General features: G+C 38.2%; 1 protein-coding gene and 1 long non-coding RNA gene across 3 annotated transcripts in view; one reads left to right on the top strand and one right to left on the bottom strand.

Annotated features, from left to right (window-relative positions):
- The window catches only part of LOC146477025 (putative E3 ubiquitin-protein ligase HERC1), an 82256-nt gene that overhangs the window by 6367 nt on the left and 59044 nt on the right, over nucleotides 1–16845 (bottom strand). For both annotated transcript variants that reach the window (XM_085114080.1, XM_085114081.1), the window contains exons 47-64: nucleotides 16648–16708; nucleotides 14507–14707; nucleotides 14003–14127; nucleotides 13405–13479; nucleotides 12900–13024; nucleotides 12031–12442; nucleotides 10975–11073; nucleotides 9907–10080; nucleotides 8693–8983; nucleotides 7990–8320; nucleotides 6008–6189; nucleotides 5384–5539; nucleotides 4387–4612; nucleotides 2497–2972; nucleotides 1911–2080; nucleotides 1113–1278; nucleotides 907–983; nucleotides 148–319 (exon numbers count right to left, since the gene is read on the bottom strand). In XM_085114080.1, the coding sequence (XP_084970206.1) occupies nucleotides 148–319; nucleotides 907–983; nucleotides 1113–1278; nucleotides 1911–2080; nucleotides 2497–2972; nucleotides 4387–4612; nucleotides 5384–5539; nucleotides 6008–6189; nucleotides 7990–8320; nucleotides 8693–8983; nucleotides 9907–10080; nucleotides 10975–11073; nucleotides 12031–12442; nucleotides 12900–13024; nucleotides 13405–13479; nucleotides 14003–14127; nucleotides 14507–14707; nucleotides 16648–16708 (3519 nt within the window). The remainder of the gene's footprint in view (nucleotides 1–147; nucleotides 320–906; nucleotides 984–1112; nucleotides 1279–1910; nucleotides 2081–2496; nucleotides 2973–4386; nucleotides 4613–5383; nucleotides 5540–6007; nucleotides 6190–7989; nucleotides 8321–8692; nucleotides 8984–9906; nucleotides 10081–10974; nucleotides 11074–12030; nucleotides 12443–12899; nucleotides 13025–13404; nucleotides 13480–14002; nucleotides 14128–14506; nucleotides 14708–16647; nucleotides 16709–16845) is intronic.
- Nucleotides 1–16845, top strand: part of LOC146477026 (uncharacterized) — a 310708-nt gene that overhangs the window by 242939 nt on the left and 50924 nt on the right. The gene's annotated exons all lie outside the window — the stretch shown is intronic.

Here is a 16845-nt window from a genome sequence, read left to right as displayed (position 1 = left end):
ACGTTTCAAGTTAGAATTTGTCTGCAAATTTTGTATTTCTCGCCATGTTTGCCCTTATTACTCGCGTTCTCCTAACAAGCACGTAGGGCGCTACTGCTATGATGAAGGACAAAACTACTAACGGCCAACTAGCTACAATTAACACACCTCCTCGATATCTTCAGGCACAGGAGGTACATTTGTGAGCTGCTTCCACACCAGTGGTGCTAAGTGAAGATCAAGTGGTTTCCTGGTGCGTATGGCTACACCCATCAAGATACCAAGGAAGGTAAACATCTCCATGTCAGAATCACACGTGCAGGCTGGATTCAACAGAAACCTACCGACCACACAACAATAACTTTCTAAACGTTTTTGGCACATTATTAATCAGCTGGAACAATGCAGTGCTTTCATGTTTTCTGTTTTTATACACACACAGAAATGACTACAAATAACTGTAGTCATACTAATATACATATGCGTGCATTTATTACACTGACCAAAGAGTGCACTTAATCGTTTATAAAAACAATCATTCTTACTTGTAGTCATTCAGTGCATTGCCTTATGTAAGTGGATCGAAAATGGAGAATGCAGGTGCTTATCTAAACATTGAGTGCTCACAACAACAACTATTTTAAATCCACACTACCGAAACGACAACAAGCTGTTTGGCTTGAAATTTAAGTAATTTAAAAAACCCTTTGATAGAGACTTGTAAATTAAATTTTGGGTACAATTCTCCATTTGACGCTCGTTTGGTTTAAGGCATTAACAGTACAATGTTTCGAAATGCCAAATGTTGGGAGTAAACGGACCTTATCAACTGGAATAATATGAACATAATTAGCAACGTAATCTCCAGTTGACTGATGTAAGCCCATTGGCACTGCACAGAAGATATAGTCAGGTAAGCGGACTGACCTGTCCCTGTTGTAGCCAACCTCTGTAATGCTGTTTGGGGTTGGTATCAGAAGCTTTACCACACCAGATTGAAGTTCCTACAAACAGGGGATAACTTCAGTTACTTTACTGGCAGGAATAGAACAAGGTATGTGAAGGTAATGCATAGGTAGTGGTGGCTTTCATTCACATATTAACACCTGTTATCTGAGTGATTGTTGTGTTACCTGGCACATCTCTGTGATAGTATCATCAAATACTCCACCAGCATCATCAGCTCCTTCGCCAAGCAGTTTGACTTTCCAAGCACGGGAAGGAAGGCAGAGGTCTGGGGGGTTGAGCTTCACTACTTGGCGAGCTACCTGGCTCACTATAGGCTGAATTTTCTTTCCTCTAAAGACAGAAATTGAAGAGCTCCACACATAAACGTCATTAATGAGCGGTTGTTGTCGGATTGTTTGCTTTTTTGCAAGGAAAATTCACCCTTCAAGGGTGGTATTTATGAACATAACCTTTACAATCAAAAGGAGACAAACTCGTTCTCTTTATGTCGCCTGATTTAAGGAAACTGAAGCAAAGTAACTACGTGTAACTCACGCTTAACCCCTAAATAACAGAGATGGTTCGTGCCCAAGAAGTTTAAATACCGTAAATGGTCGAATTAGCGCCCCCTTCAAATAAGTTCCCCCCCCCCCCACCCCCTGCGGCTAAAAATATTAAACTTGGCGCCCATTCGGCGGCTTCTTGTTGTAGCCTTGAAAGTTACTTGAAATACAGACAATATTAGTCTCAGGCCGAAATTTAAAAAAGGAAGTAAGCGCCCCCCTCTCGTCCCGGAAAATTAAATAAGCGCCCAGGGCGCTAATTCGAGCATTTACAGTACATGGAAAACGTGAAGTCAGTGTTTCAACAAGAACCTGTTTCCAACAAATTGCTTACATTGCATTAATTCCTTCAAATACCAAAGACAATCGCGTTTATAAAAGTATTAGTACAACTCACAAAAAAGAGTCTGACAAATATACCTCACATTCAGGCGGGTTACTGTGACTTGTGGTCCATAGTTTTTGCCTTGAATCATAGTTCGCCCAAGAGCCCTGACAATGGGTAGGTTGGATACACGATTTGCTAGCAGTGGCCTTAAACGACCATGTACAAATCCAGTTGTACCTCGATTGAATGGATGTGGCTCGGCCTAAACAAAATACATGGTAATTAACTTGGAATACCTAACGACAAATTAACTAATATTGTGATAATGCTGTCATGGAAGATGTCCAACTATGGAACAGAAACCATGGGCAGCGCACGAGAGGGTATGTGGGTATGGGTGCATCAGAAGACTGGTGGGCTTTCCACTTGACAATTTACTAGCATTGGGAGTGTTGATAAAGTGGCGGCCTGCATAAAACACTGCCGCCAAGTGTTGAGATTGATGTTCTCATAATACATGAAAATGAAAAAAGAAATAAGTAGTATTCATCATGCTACGAAAATGGGACGTGACTTGAGCATCCATTATGGAGTAACACTGCCTTCTTCATTCAGAGAATTTAAAGATTGTTGTAAGTTACTACAGTAATAAAAAACACAAATTAAGACAGAAAATACCTCATCAGCCTTGAAGTTCATCAATCGCCACGAGGAAGATATCAAATCTGAGAAGTGATAAAGCACTCGTAACCTTGCCCTGACAGCCTGTGTCTCGACTCCTTTGATTGCAGGGAACTGTGGAGGGATTGCAGTAGGCTGGCCCAGCTGTAGAGGTAATGACGTCCCAGCTGTCCTAGCAGGAGGTATCGGTGTTGTCCAAGCTGCACTGTGATTTCGACCAGCAGAAATCTGCCTGATATTTTTGCCTCGCAAATTTGACAGCATCACTGGCTGACGCTGTGTGGCATTGTTTCCCAACCCCAGCTGACCTTCGGCATTGTTACCCCATCCCCACACCTCCCCGGAACTTGTTAATACAAGCACGTGCTCGGCACCAACTGCGACGTCATCGACGAAATGTGAGACAAGAGCTGGCACTTGGAGTGGTTTGTTTTGACTGCGGAGTCGACCCTCAGGTTGTCCTGTTAGACGCTCTGCAAGTTACAAAGCATCTAAACTGTACAATCACATCTCAAGAGCGCAATCAGAATGTAGTCGTAAATTACTAAACAGGGAAAGATATCTAACTGTGCTCGAGCACAATGTCCTTCGCGACCTCTTCGCTCGAATAATTCTATTTTCTTTTTTTTTATGGTAAAGGGAGAGCGTCAGATTCCTTTATATGATATTTGTAACCCCCACTTTTTTCCCTTTATAAACTTTAAGCAACATTTTTCAATAAATTTTCCAAGGAAGATTAAATTACAACAACACAACTTATGGCTAGATCTAAGTTCTCCGTGATACGTTTTAATTCTCCACTCCAGAAACTGTGAGAAGCCTGGTACGAGTAACGGATTGTGGAATTGTTTGGGCAGACGGATGGACATTGCGTCGACGAATAAGTGCATTTTTCGGCACTTTCTCGGGATAGCGTAGCTCTTGTTACTAAACGATTATTTCCTATAGAACTGATGACTGCTGAGAAATGCACTTATTCTTTGGCGCAATTTCCATCCGTCTACCCAAACGATCCCATAATCCCTCACTCCTACCAGTTTCCCCGTAGTTTCCGGAGTGGGGAATTTGAAAAGCAAGAAATTAAGGTTGCGTTTCGATTGATAGTATTCCGGAAAAGGAATAAGCGGGATAGTTGTTAAATTTCTCTTTTAAAGTAATTTGGAAAGCCATTCCTGCAAACATTGACTAACATATGATAATTAAAGAGCCATTTTGTACTCCAGTAACTCCTAAAACCTCTTATGAGGGATTTCTTGTCATCGTTGTATGTATTCCTATTCCGGAATAGGGTCAGTTGAACGCACCCTAAGGTGAGAAATCGAATGATGGAACAGAGAATTAACTCGGCAGCGTATGTTGTAGTGCTTAGTGAACCCGTGAATTTCCCAATGAGCATTAGCCCTAGAGAGGAAAATGGGAGACCGCACGGAAGAATAAAACATTTGACCTCGGCGGGAATTAAACCGACGACCCCGGATTTGATGACCGTTGCTCTACCGATTGAGTTACGAGGCCAGACGGGAGCAAGTCTGTTGTTAAGAGTAAGACACTAAATGTACTGTAGTCAGTTTAATACCAGTGAACAGTCTCAATGTATTTGTTATTAACTGAAGGAGACCGAACGATGAACAATGTTGAAATAAAGTTTTACATTAAAGATTTCCAAATTCCCAGTCCATTATCGACAAGTGTATGTGGTCTGATGGTTGATACTCGATAGCATAGATTTCAGTTTCAAATAATAATAATAATAATAATAATGATAATAATAATAATTTTAATTCTTATATTGCGCGCTTTCCATAAAATGATCAAGCGCGCATTACATATAATAATTAAATACAGAGTATCTAAATAATGGTAATTAGATCAATTAAGTTAGATTACCTTGTCCAAAGGTGAAAATCCTTCCATCTTTAGTCAAAACCACAGAGAATTGAGTACCACAGCAAACCTTCTTAACACCAACACCTGCAAATGTTTCTATGGGTCGTGGTGACGGTTTAGCTGTAGTACTCTCCAGTCCAAGTTTACCATAATCCCCATCACCAAACGCCCATACAGTGTCACCATCTTTAGAGAGGGCTAGGGTGTGGTTTAGACCACATGCAACCTGAAAGTGAATTGTAACTGACACTGAGTTCCAGTATATGGGTAAAAGTATTGTTCATTAGAGAAAGCTCTGATATAAAACATCGATTCACTCTTTTTTTTCTACCAGGTCTTATCAGATGAACTAATAAAACTTTCCGTGATGTACCTCTTGGAATTTTATTGTTTGTAAATACTTTGTAACTTTTTCTACGCAAGATGGTAGGCGTTTTTACCAGGCTATAACACTTCTGTTTGGTTGCTTAAACGGTTTAGGCCCATTCTATGTTAGAAACGTTTTTAAATATAGACCGGCAAACCCAATATAGGTTAAGAGATGAAGGCTCAACGTTAGAGCTGCCTTGTTTTAATCTTTTAGTGAAGGAGAATTCCTTAGCATATTTGTTATCTAAGCTATGGAACAGTTTGCCTTCCCACATACGTCTTGCAAGCGATGTAAATACTTTTAAAGGTAAACTTTGTGATAGGAAATTTTTAGAACGTTTTTTATAGTTTACATTATTTTTGTAGCTTTTTTATATCGATTGATCTGAATGTATGACATCATACATTTTATTTATACAGGTTCGTATTTTGAGCAAGTTTTTAACTCCTAGACGTAACGTGTTAAAATTAAAGATGACAAAACAGTACATGATCTTTCATGGGGAAAATAATTTTTTCCTGGAAGTTGTGCCTTTGAAGCTTCTCATTGGACGAAGATCTTGTATTATGACAATAAATGACTGCTTAGAACACCAGCCATTTCCCAAACCATTAAAGCTTTAGTTACCTGTGCCACTTGCTTTTTGTCTAGTGCCATGACTCTCTCTGGCAGTTTTTTGTTTGCTGTGTTCCCATGACCCAAGCGACCATAATCTCCATTGCCGAAGGTAAACAGTTTACCATCTGAGGTGACTACAGCAGAGTGTTTGAAGCCACAAGCCAACTGCAATAAGATCAACCCAACAACTTGACAGTTAGGAATGCTTCAAATGATCTATTGTGACAGTGTAATACTTCCAAGCCTCGTGAAACCAATTACTCATTAAAAGGCAAGTTGTAATTCTGTGGAAAATGCGTTTGGCAAACATTTTTTTGTGTGAAAAACGGCATTTGAAACTTGTTCGCAAATCGACTCACCAACACTACCTGGTTACTTTGAAATAACTTAGAAGAATGTGTTAAATAGCGATATATTACAGGGTCATTCCAGTGTGGTATGTGCCCCTCTCCCTCTCCAGCGAGCGAGCACAGAGGGGGCCGGAGGGGCGGGGGCACTCTCATATAAACGTGAATGGGGTGACTGTCGAAACTGACAGCAGCCGTGAATTAGCCCTAGCGAAAATTTTGTTCTCTGAAGTAATGCTATCCATGTATTCACTCGTTCGTTCATTTTGTATAGATGTCTACTCACGAATGAGACTTCCTCTCCTCTCAGTGCCTCAATCTGCCTGGGCCTCCTCTGTCTGTCACTGTTACCATGTCCAAGCTTACCATAATCCCCATCTCCCCAACTAAACACCTCTCCGCTCTCAGTCAGAGCCAGCGAGTGACCGTCAGAACCACATGAGGTGGCCAGTTGGATGACTACATAGCCTGGGAATACAAGCAAACCCTATTATTTGGTACTCAACCTGAGACGGGCAAATGTCTCCTGTGAGTCACTAAAACCTTTACACATTTATAGTCTTTTCTCACAATTAACTTAAAATAACTTTTTGTTTTGGAAATATAAATGGGTTCACCCTGGAACTTCACTTTGTTCATGAGAAGGCAATGAAATTATTCCTTTAACGCCGACCAAAGCTATGCGATCCTAAGATCTGAACTCATGAGACAACCAAGTGACAGTTTTCAAGCACATTTACCTAATGAAAAGGGTATGAAACCAACTTGGCTGAGATGGGCGTTTCAAAAACATTAACTTTGCTCTAACCATTGGACTGTCATAAAATGTTGTCTGATACAGTTGAACCTGTATATAACGGCCCTGTATTAAGCGGCCACCCTCTATTAAGCGGCCAGTTTTTAAAGTCCCGATTGTTTGCTCATACAAACGCTGTATTTGTTACCTGTATTAGGCGGCCACCTCTATTAAGCGGCCGCGGCCACCCTGTAGCAGTCCTATGTTTGTCTTTCTTTGTTATTTTTACCTGTATTAAGCGGCCACCCTTGAATGGAAACTAAGCCATGTTATTTTATGCGGTATTTTATTGTGTTTAAAATGCGATCCAGCATCACTATAAAGAAATAACATGTACAAAGCTACCGTAAGCTGATCCTCGGCCGTTTAATATAGTTAACGCTTTTCAGATATCCGCAATGTGCTGAAGCACAGTACCATATCACAAACGCTAAAAAAAGGTTTGTTTTGAATATGCTTCACTCTTTAGCAACACATTCCTCTTTAATTAACTTGTTCTTCAGCCATGTGACATTGACCATTGAGCGTAACAACTATGAAATGACGGAATGAGATATTTTGATGTGAACTGTAAGTCATAGAAATAGAGCACTGTATACCGTAGGAGAGTAGAGGACAATTTATTGTATAGTACTTTTACACAATGTTACATGGCACTGAACTTTGTTTAAAGTATTGATCACTTGAAAGAGTGTTGATTGTCCTATTGTTTCCTTGCATGAAGTGTTTTTGTATATGATACGCCATTAAAATTGACATTAGACCACGCCCAGTGAGTATTTTTAGTGATCCTGTATTAAGCGGCCACCTGTATTAAGCGGCCAGTTACTCAAGTCCCGAGGGTGGCCGTTATATACAGGTTCGACTGTATTTCGAAACCTTGTAACCAGCGTAATTAGTAAACAAGGGGAACTGATGTGGATGCAAAAGTATGCATTGGCAAATCCAAGCATTCATTTAGCCTCGAGAGTGGAAAACCAGAAAAAGTCCTATTAGCTTAAATGGCACTACACTGCTAGTTTTTCTGTTTGGAAACAACTTAGGTGATAGCAAAGAATGGCATTCAATTCAAAAGTTCCTCCGAATTACACTGCACATAACATAACGACAGGAGATAACAAATGCAGAAGTTCACATCATCAACAACAAGATTGAAACCTCATGGTAGACTGAACTGGAAGAAAATGAAAATCAAATGGGAATAATTTAAGAAAGTACTGTGGTACTGTTGTCCAAAAAACTTGTTTTCCGGGTACCAAAAAATAAATAAATAAAAGACAGAGCAAGGAAGCCAAAATAACCTGGAGAAGACAACGTCTTGATGTGATCATGAAAGCCAATAGGTAGCACATCAACAATCACACTGGTAATCCATAGTGCAGGGCTTATTTCCCCACAATGCTATAAAAATGATGAAGATAATGATGTAACAAGCATGACCTTGAAAAATGTTTGAATTAATTAAGACAAACCTTGCAAGGTGGACAGAACACTGAGTGAGAATAAGTCATCAGAATTGCCCATTCCCAGTCTCCCATAGCTGCCTTCACCACATGCTTGTACAGTTCCATTAGCTAATAACACAAAAGTGCAGTTCTGACCACAGATTACTTGCTGTGCATGGCCAAATGACTTCACCAAAGTTGGTACATTAGCTGCTTTCCCGGCCTCAGCAAGCTGGCCATGTCTCCCTCCCCCCCACAGGAACACATCGTACTGATCTCCCCCACTCCAATCCTCTGGATGTTGTTGAGCCCACTGCATCACATCCTTGTCCATGGCAAGAGTCCAGCTTGAGTTGTCCTGGTGAGAAATGAACACAATCCTAAATAGCCATCTTTACTGATTGATGAGATTAAATCCAAACAACATCCGTTGACGCCAGAATAAAAGACCCGTAACCAGTCACAGTTAGGTGTACAGGAAATAAATGGCATTACATAAACACATTGTATGTTTTTATATTCCCTTTACGAAATAGAATGTACTGCTGAATGTACAGCGGTTTCATCAGTCAACAAATGAAATGTCACCAGGAATTGTAATTTCAATACGCACTAGAAACTTGTTTACCGTGATTAAAGACTGTCTAACAATTTGTAAATTAAATGCCTTTGCTTACAAAAAAGGCATCCTTTCTTCCAATAAACAATGGTAAGTTCACTAACAACTTACCATGGGTTGATAAACTAATTCAGTATCGAGTATTTCTTCATCTGGCACAGAGAATCCCTCAGGAAATGATTTCCGATAGGTAAGGGCATCAGCAGCTCTCATTGCGGTGGCAAAGCAGTGAAGCCAGCTCAACTCTGGAGCAAGTGAATTTTCGCGATTCAAGGACACCAAAGCAGCCTGTGTTTCAGATACATCACCAAGCACTTTATCAATGTCCAAGCCCACAGCCAACGCACACAGAGACTGTAGAAATGGGCTGTAAACAAGCTGGTTGCCTTGGTTGATTTGGGCCTGTAAAGAAAAAACAAAACATGTTCTAACCACATAGATCACGACCCTGACACGCAGGACTGCTAATAGCACTCATGCCGGCTATACGTGGCTATCACGAAGAAAATTTCACATTCTTTCTACTTAAAATAACAAGAAGATGGAGTAGGAAGGTAGCTGTAATATTGATTTCAACCTTTGCATGGAAATCGATGTGTTTAATTAAGTGAAGTGTGTGTCCAGAAATGCACGCTAATGAGATGTATGAACTGTATGATAGAAATCACAAGGTGTCCCTATAATAAATTCTTCTAACACAAATAATTCTGTCAAACATGAAGTCATATGAAAATGACAAAAAGGTCTGTCTTGTATGAAGTACTTCATTGTTACGTGCATTTCTGGACATAAGTGGTGGAGTAGCAAAGGTAAAACCGGAAATCTTATTCACAGAAAATTTAGATCACACTTACAAACCTCCTCTCTAATCACCACTCACGAAATTTGATGCGTAGAATATCTACATCAGGTTACTTATATAAGAATTTCTTGAGTGAGCACACACCGAACAATAAACCAAGAGATCGTCTACACAAAAAACACTTCCTATCAATCATATCACTTGCTGGCAAAAGACAACCAGGTTCAGTTGAAGACAATTATAACAGTCAACAAGAGACCAAAACAGCCTTATATCGAGTCTTTTCTTTGTAGGGGTTAAAGGGTTGGTTGAAACCATACATGTGAAAAAACAGCTGTTTTTGCCTAGAGTGGTCGTCAATGGGCTTAATTGAAACTGAGTTCGCCGATACTTTTTGGAACATTGACTTTTTAAAATATAAATAAAAAGAAATTTTCAGGGTTGATTAATTAAAATAAGAATATGTTCCCAGGTTAGGGAAAATAGTCACAAAAGATGTAAGTTTTAGTAAGTTGAACGATACCTTCTCGTAAGAGTGCTGCACTTGAAGGAATGTTGGTAACCTCTCAAGAAGCCTACAGAAATATGGCGCCTCGTTTAAACCAACAATTCCATGCAGCTTCAGCTTTTCTCGTGCCCAGGCTATTAAGCGATTTTTGTTGAACCAGTCCTCATTGAACTGTAACAATACCACATCCTGTTGGCACACAAGAGAGGAAAACAGTCACACTACCTCTTTACCTGAATGTACACAGTTACACCATGAGAATGTTACCCAATCCAATAAACCAGCACCTCTGTGAGTACACTACTGAGTTGAATTTGTTCTGTTTTCGTGTGTCGTGACTCTGTTGTGTGTAATGATGGATGTAGGAAATAATGTAAATGAATTTGCACCAGTCCCAACTCTTGTTGTACTTTTTATGACAAATAAATCTCATATTATTGTACCTAACTCTTGCTTGCATTATAAAAAAGTTTAATTTGCAAGATGGACTTTTACTTTGCATTTTCAACAGACAAGTTTGAGTGTCTATTAATCTGTCCATTACGCAAGCCATTTTCAGACTATTTAACTCTTTTCAAACTCTTCAACAGGAGATTTTGTCACTACAGACTGAAATATTTACCCATATAGTTTTGACTGTAAAGTAGCACTGATTTCTTGAAAAGTTAGTGTTATCACCTAATCATCAGGGGCAGCAATCCTTAAGTGCCACACAGGACTTCAAATTATGGTATAAAGAGTTTCCAAAGTACGAAATCTAAGATCTTGTTTGAGACTATTTTGGAGAAACGTCCACAGCTTGGTAACACTTATGGCAAAAGCCTGTCCAGCCTGTGTTTCTCTAGTGTGCTTATGACGGCATAAACTAAATTAAGAGATACTGGCTACATCTTACTATCATATACTGATACATCTTACTCTTGTTTCCCTTATACTAAATGTACTAGTTGCAATTTCTTTAAGATGAACTGGACAGGGGCACACCATACTGAATGTGTGATAATAAAAAGGTTCATTAGTGAAAATGTAACAAGGATAAGTGAGTGGTTTATAGATATAAGTTAGGTATAAAACAAACTATACATTATTAGTTTTGAAACCAGCTGCGACGCCTTGGTTGCCAGCCCACACAAGAGAGAGCAGTGAATCATTTTGCTTGTATGTCTGTGCCACAACTCCATCCTACATACGAACACAAAGAAAATTTAAAACCATAACACAAATCCTTGATATTGTCAGGGGGCTACACCAAGGTTTTGAGTATTTTTAACAAAACAAATTTACAATTGAACGTTTATGAAAGAAAAGGCTTTGTTGACATGCCTAAACCAGCCGCGCAAAATCATCTTCACAGCCAGTCAATTTTCCTAGCTTTACCACTTTTGATTACCATCAATACTCTTACTGTTCAACATAGAATCACATTCCCCAGTGCAGCATTGGATGGGTGAAGATGCAGACACTGGAACACTGTATCAAATATTATTTAGTGAGCAACGCAATAAAATATAAGAATGTAAAAATAATGCGGCCCAACTGAAGCTTAAACGTGAAGGAAAACTAAAAAAAAAGGACCATGTATAGCATGTTGTTAGCTCCATTCGACAAACAATGATGACAGAGAAAATAACAGTCATGAAACTTCTCTTTTGTTTGATTTGAATAGCTGGCCCTCTAGTTAAGAGTAAAACTATTATTCGAATTACAACTAAAATGTTGCAATTATGTACGTAAGTAAACCTACGCTGGACTTGGCCTAATCTGAGAATAATTCAAAATAAAATCTGCTAATGAACCGAAGCCTTAGACTGCTGAAAATAAATTCATTATCGTTTCAAATTTAATCACTTTATCTAAAGCTGAACATGATGGGATAGATTACAAAACAGTTTGATTTATATTCATACGTCACTAACAGTCTCAACTGAGTGTTCACTAATGGCGCTCTGACATAGCACAGATACGTCAACGTACAAATGAAGATCTTTCTACGAGTTTCCTGTTAGCACCACAGAACCAAGCAGTAACCGTTACTAATAGACCTTTCATGTCTTGTGATACAGATTGTCACTCATTTTGCTCAAAGGAACAACTAACAACAACAAATAGTAGTCCCAAATATTCATGGTATATTATTACCTGAATGGACCAGATGTTGATGAGCCCATCACTGCAGGCAGAAGCTAAAAAGCTACCACTGGCATTGAAGGATAGAGATGAAACCACACCACTGTGGCCTCTGACTTCAAACATATGAGACACAGTTCCGTCTCCATTTTGGTTTGATCTCCCACATACTCTCAGAATATCGTCAAGGCTGTAGACAATGCATGGTTTCTTTTTCAGCTGATTTCCCGTTTCCTCTTCATCTTGTGTTCTTGATAACTCCACCAGGTTGGCTGATTCAAGGGCAGCAATTCTAGACTCCACAGAGGAGCTGGAATTACGCTGCTTTTCTGAGATAAAAAATGCTTTGACAATCTTACGGAGATTCTCTTTATCTGGTTGCTGAGGAACTTGCCACACACTTACGGATCCAGCAGCATCACCACTGTTAAATTAAAACAAAGTAACTGTAGCTTTACAAGTCGAAAGTGAAGTAACGTGATTGTATTTTTATATACAACAAAACTGAAATTCAACAACCGTAACCTGTTACAGCTGAATACCCTCGGTCACGGGTGGTCTTGACTGTTGTAGGTTCATTTTGTTTATACACCAAAGATTGTTACGGGTGTGTAGCCCAGTGTAACTCATGACTCAAAATAGCAACCACAAAACATCTAAACTGTATGGTTACAAATTCTCTAAAAACACTCCACAAAAAAAATATATATTCTTTGCTAAAAATTCAACGTTATAAACTTCAACCCACCTGTTCACTCCTAGAACATAAATTTATAACTACATCATAACATGTCCAACTAACACTACGGGTAAGGTACTGTTAAAAGTATACAGGGATGAAGATAGAACAAGTATACCTACTTATCTCTCTTAATACTTACATGGCTAAGAGTGAAGATGTATCCTCCATACTGGAATTACTGAACCATTTGAAGCAAGATATTACTGATTTCGTAGACTGCACAGAATGCCGGAGTAGAATGCCATCATCTACTTCATACCATATCTACGAAAAGAAATCAAAAAATCCGGTAACTATAAGTTATTACTCCGTGTGATTGAAGGTGTAGAGAATGGCATGTTTACAAAAACTTTTTTAAAAATGTAGAAACGGTCTAAGCTGAGGTACCCCTGAATTACACATTTTTACAAGGGTTAGGCACATGTTATTCATACAGATTGCATTAGTGCCTCCACAATAAAATATGCGGATTTTGGTTTTCACAACAATTCAGTGGAGCTTGAGTAAATCAGAGGGACAATGCACTGCATGAACTCCTACCCATAAGCTTGAAAACTGAAAAAGAACTACCAGCATTTGCATTCAGCTCATCAAGTATGTTCTAAAATTGGGTGAGATAAACCTGGAAGGACAAGACAGTTTACCTTAACGCATTCCCCTTCAGCGCAAGAGACAAATGCATCTCCTTTGGAGTCAAACTGAAGTCCAGTGATCAAACCCTGTAGATAAAAAATGAGTGGAATGCCTATTGACAATACTGATGCTCCCCAGTGCCTCAAGTGTTGCTAGAAGATTCCTTCAAATTGGTTCAAAGCACTGCGTGCCGCCTATTGTATATCGAATTTGACACTGGAACACAATTCTTCAAGGAATCGCACCAAAGCTTTCTTGATAAAAAGAACGCATGCCTTATGGCACTTTATAGGCAGTTATAAAGTCAACTGGTATCAGCCCATCTCATCTCATCCACCCAACCCATGAAAGAATGTCACAGCTAGGGTTCATTTCATCCTCAATTATTCTTTCGCATTATCCACTAGAGACATGACCACCATTTCTATGTGGTCATTGGAGACGTGAAGGTCTGACCATTTGCGAATGTTATAGCAAGGACAGAACCTTCTTACTCAGTTATTTTACAAACGTGAGAGTTGACCTGGCTTTGATGCAAACATGTCAACTTCCACTCTTCAACCTTCCACACTATACATGTTGTTCAAAGTAAAACGTTACTGTACTCACTTTGTGTGCTTCAACAATCTTGATTTGGTCTTCAAGTTGTTTGGTTCCTAAGCATATAATACCATCCATAAATCCAGCCACGAAACTGTTGCTGTCATCGTACCATGCAACCTGGCACACTGGGACTAATAACAATGTATGTAAGTTGATATCTAAATTAACTGAAATGTTGACATAGACAAACAGGATAAAACTCCAAATAAGATTAATAGCAACAACAACAACAACAACAATAATTATAATAATTAATTGTCTGAAGCCCTTCCCTTAATTTTGCCGACTGACTGTTTTTTCAAAAGGATTGAATAACACGAAGAGAAAACCGCTTCCAATCAACATGACAAAGAGAAACTGTTTTTTATACTATTTCGCCGTAATTTGGAAGGTGTGTTGACTCTGATTCACTAAAACATGTTCCTTTTTATTATTAAACATGAACAAAGGAATGTTTTGTAGTTTTTGAGGTGCCCTCCTCAACACAGGTAACTGCCATTATCCACCTACTTCCTTGTCGTGAACACTGGTCCATTTCCACTCTTGTGAAAGAGTTACGATCAAACATCTCAACTACAGCCAATGAGCCATCAATTCTGCCAACCAGCAGTGAATCCACAATTCCGACTTGACTTTCCAGCAAGCCACGTGATACAGGCCATGTTAGACACGTGATGTGATGAGGGTGAATATCAAGATTACAGCGTCCATCTAAAACAACACAGTGGTCATTTACGTCTCTAGAATGAACACAGTTATGAAGAGAAGATGCAACGTAATGCACACCAAAATAGTGTTTGACATTCAAACAGTCTCTTCTGCCCCTTGTCTATTATGAAAAGGAGCAATCAGGAACAGTAACTTAAACAAATAGAGATGCAATTTTTTCCCTTCTTTTCCAGCTGCGTCAATCTTAAACTCTCTTCTTTACTTATTCATTCATTCATTCATTCATTCATTCATTCATTCATTCATTCATTCATTCATTCATTCATTCATTCATTCATTCATTCATTCATTCATTCATTCATTCATTCATTCATTCATTCATTCATTCATTCATTCATTCATTCATTCATTCATTCATTCATTCATTCATTCATTCATTCATTCATTCATTCATTCATTCATTCATTCATTCATTCATTCATTCATTCATTCATTCATTCATTCATTCATTCATTCATTCATTCATTCATTCATTCATTCATTCATTCATTCATTCATTCATTCATTCATTCATTCATTCATTCATTCATTCATTCATTCATTCATTCATTCATTCATTCATTCATTCATTCATTCATTCATTCATTCATTCATTCATTCATTCATTCATTCATTCATTCATTCATTCATTCATTCATTCATTCATTCATTCATTCATTCATTCATTCATTCATTCATTCATTCATTCATTCATTCATTCATTCATTCATTCATTCATTCATTCATTCATTCATTCATTCATTCATTCATTCATTCATTCATTCATTCATTCATTCATTCATTCATTCATTCATTCATTCATTCATTCATTCATTCATTCATTCATTCATTCATTCATTCATTCATTCATTCATTCATTCATTCATTCATTCATTCATTCATTCATTCATTCATTTATTTATTTATTTATTTATTTAATGAAGAGAACAAGACTTTTAAATTTGAAAGACATGTTTCGGCAATTCCTGTGCCATCGTCAGTTTACGGATGAAATTACATTGATGAATAATATATAGCGGAAAATTAGAATAACAATGGTATGATACAAAACTAACTACAAAGAAAGATTAAGATTTACATGAAACAATTGTTGATTTAGGGAGGGTTTCTCCCAATGAATATGCACTGCCTCCTTGATTTTTAATTGTGTCCGTGTTGTTGCTTGATCTATGACAACAAAGCACTCGCTCGAACAAAGTGTCCGACACCTAGGTGAATCCTGTAGATGCTTGAAAATGTGAGAGGCCTTATCAATATTTAAGTGCTCAATTGTTACAAAATTGCTGCTTTTACGTCCTTTTATTTATTTATTTATTTAAATATTTATTTATTTATTTTTGGAGCGAATATTTAAATGTTGCAGATTTTACTTTACATGTAATATTATTTTTAATCTGCATAACAATTTTATCTCAAAAGCCTCTCCATGATATTATATAATTAATTCTAGGTATTGTATTTTTTAGTCGTACAATATCAAATATTCCATTTTTCTGCTTCTGAGTGTGTGTATTTTTGTTTGTTGTACGAGTTTATGCTATCTTGCCGCCCTCTAACTTATTACTTTAATACTAAGACATTTGGCTGCCTGGGTCCACAAGCCCCCATGTTTATTCCAGGCAGCCAGTACCCTAACTTAAACTTTATCACTGTCTTTAAAAAAAAATATTGTAACGAAGGCATGAATACAAATAAATGGTTGTTGTTGTTGATAAGTTACTGCACTGAAGTGACTGAAGAGAAGAAATGACAACTGTACATTAAAATGATGAGATTAAAATGCATTGCTCAAAGAGAGAGGGAGAGAGGAGGAGGAGGAAAATGCGAACAGCAGCCATACAGCCAAGGAAGATTGGCTTTCGGAAAGTGTACTTCTTAAATGAGTAAAAGTAGCATTGATCAAAGATACATTTGCCACAAACCTGTCACTGTCCAAACATTTAAGACATTCTTAACTGCTCCAGCTAGAAGTCTGCCATTTGCCTGAAGTAACAAAAGAAGCAAACGAAAGAAGAATGATTGACAGAACTAGACGAACTTAGTCAAAAGATTCAATTTGTAAAATATTTCGCCGATTGCTTTCCCAGTAAGTATTAAGACCTTACAATAATTCAACTTGA

Source organism: Pavona decussata, unplaced genomic scaffold (assembly GCF_977016875.1).
Source record: "Pavona decussata unplaced genomic scaffold, jaPavDecu1.1 SCAFFOLD_72, whole genome shotgun sequence".
Classification (NCBI taxonomy): Eukaryota; Metazoa; Cnidaria; class Anthozoa; order Scleractinia; family Agariciidae; genus Pavona; species Pavona decussata.
This window is presented reverse-complemented; position numbering and strand designations above follow the sequence as displayed.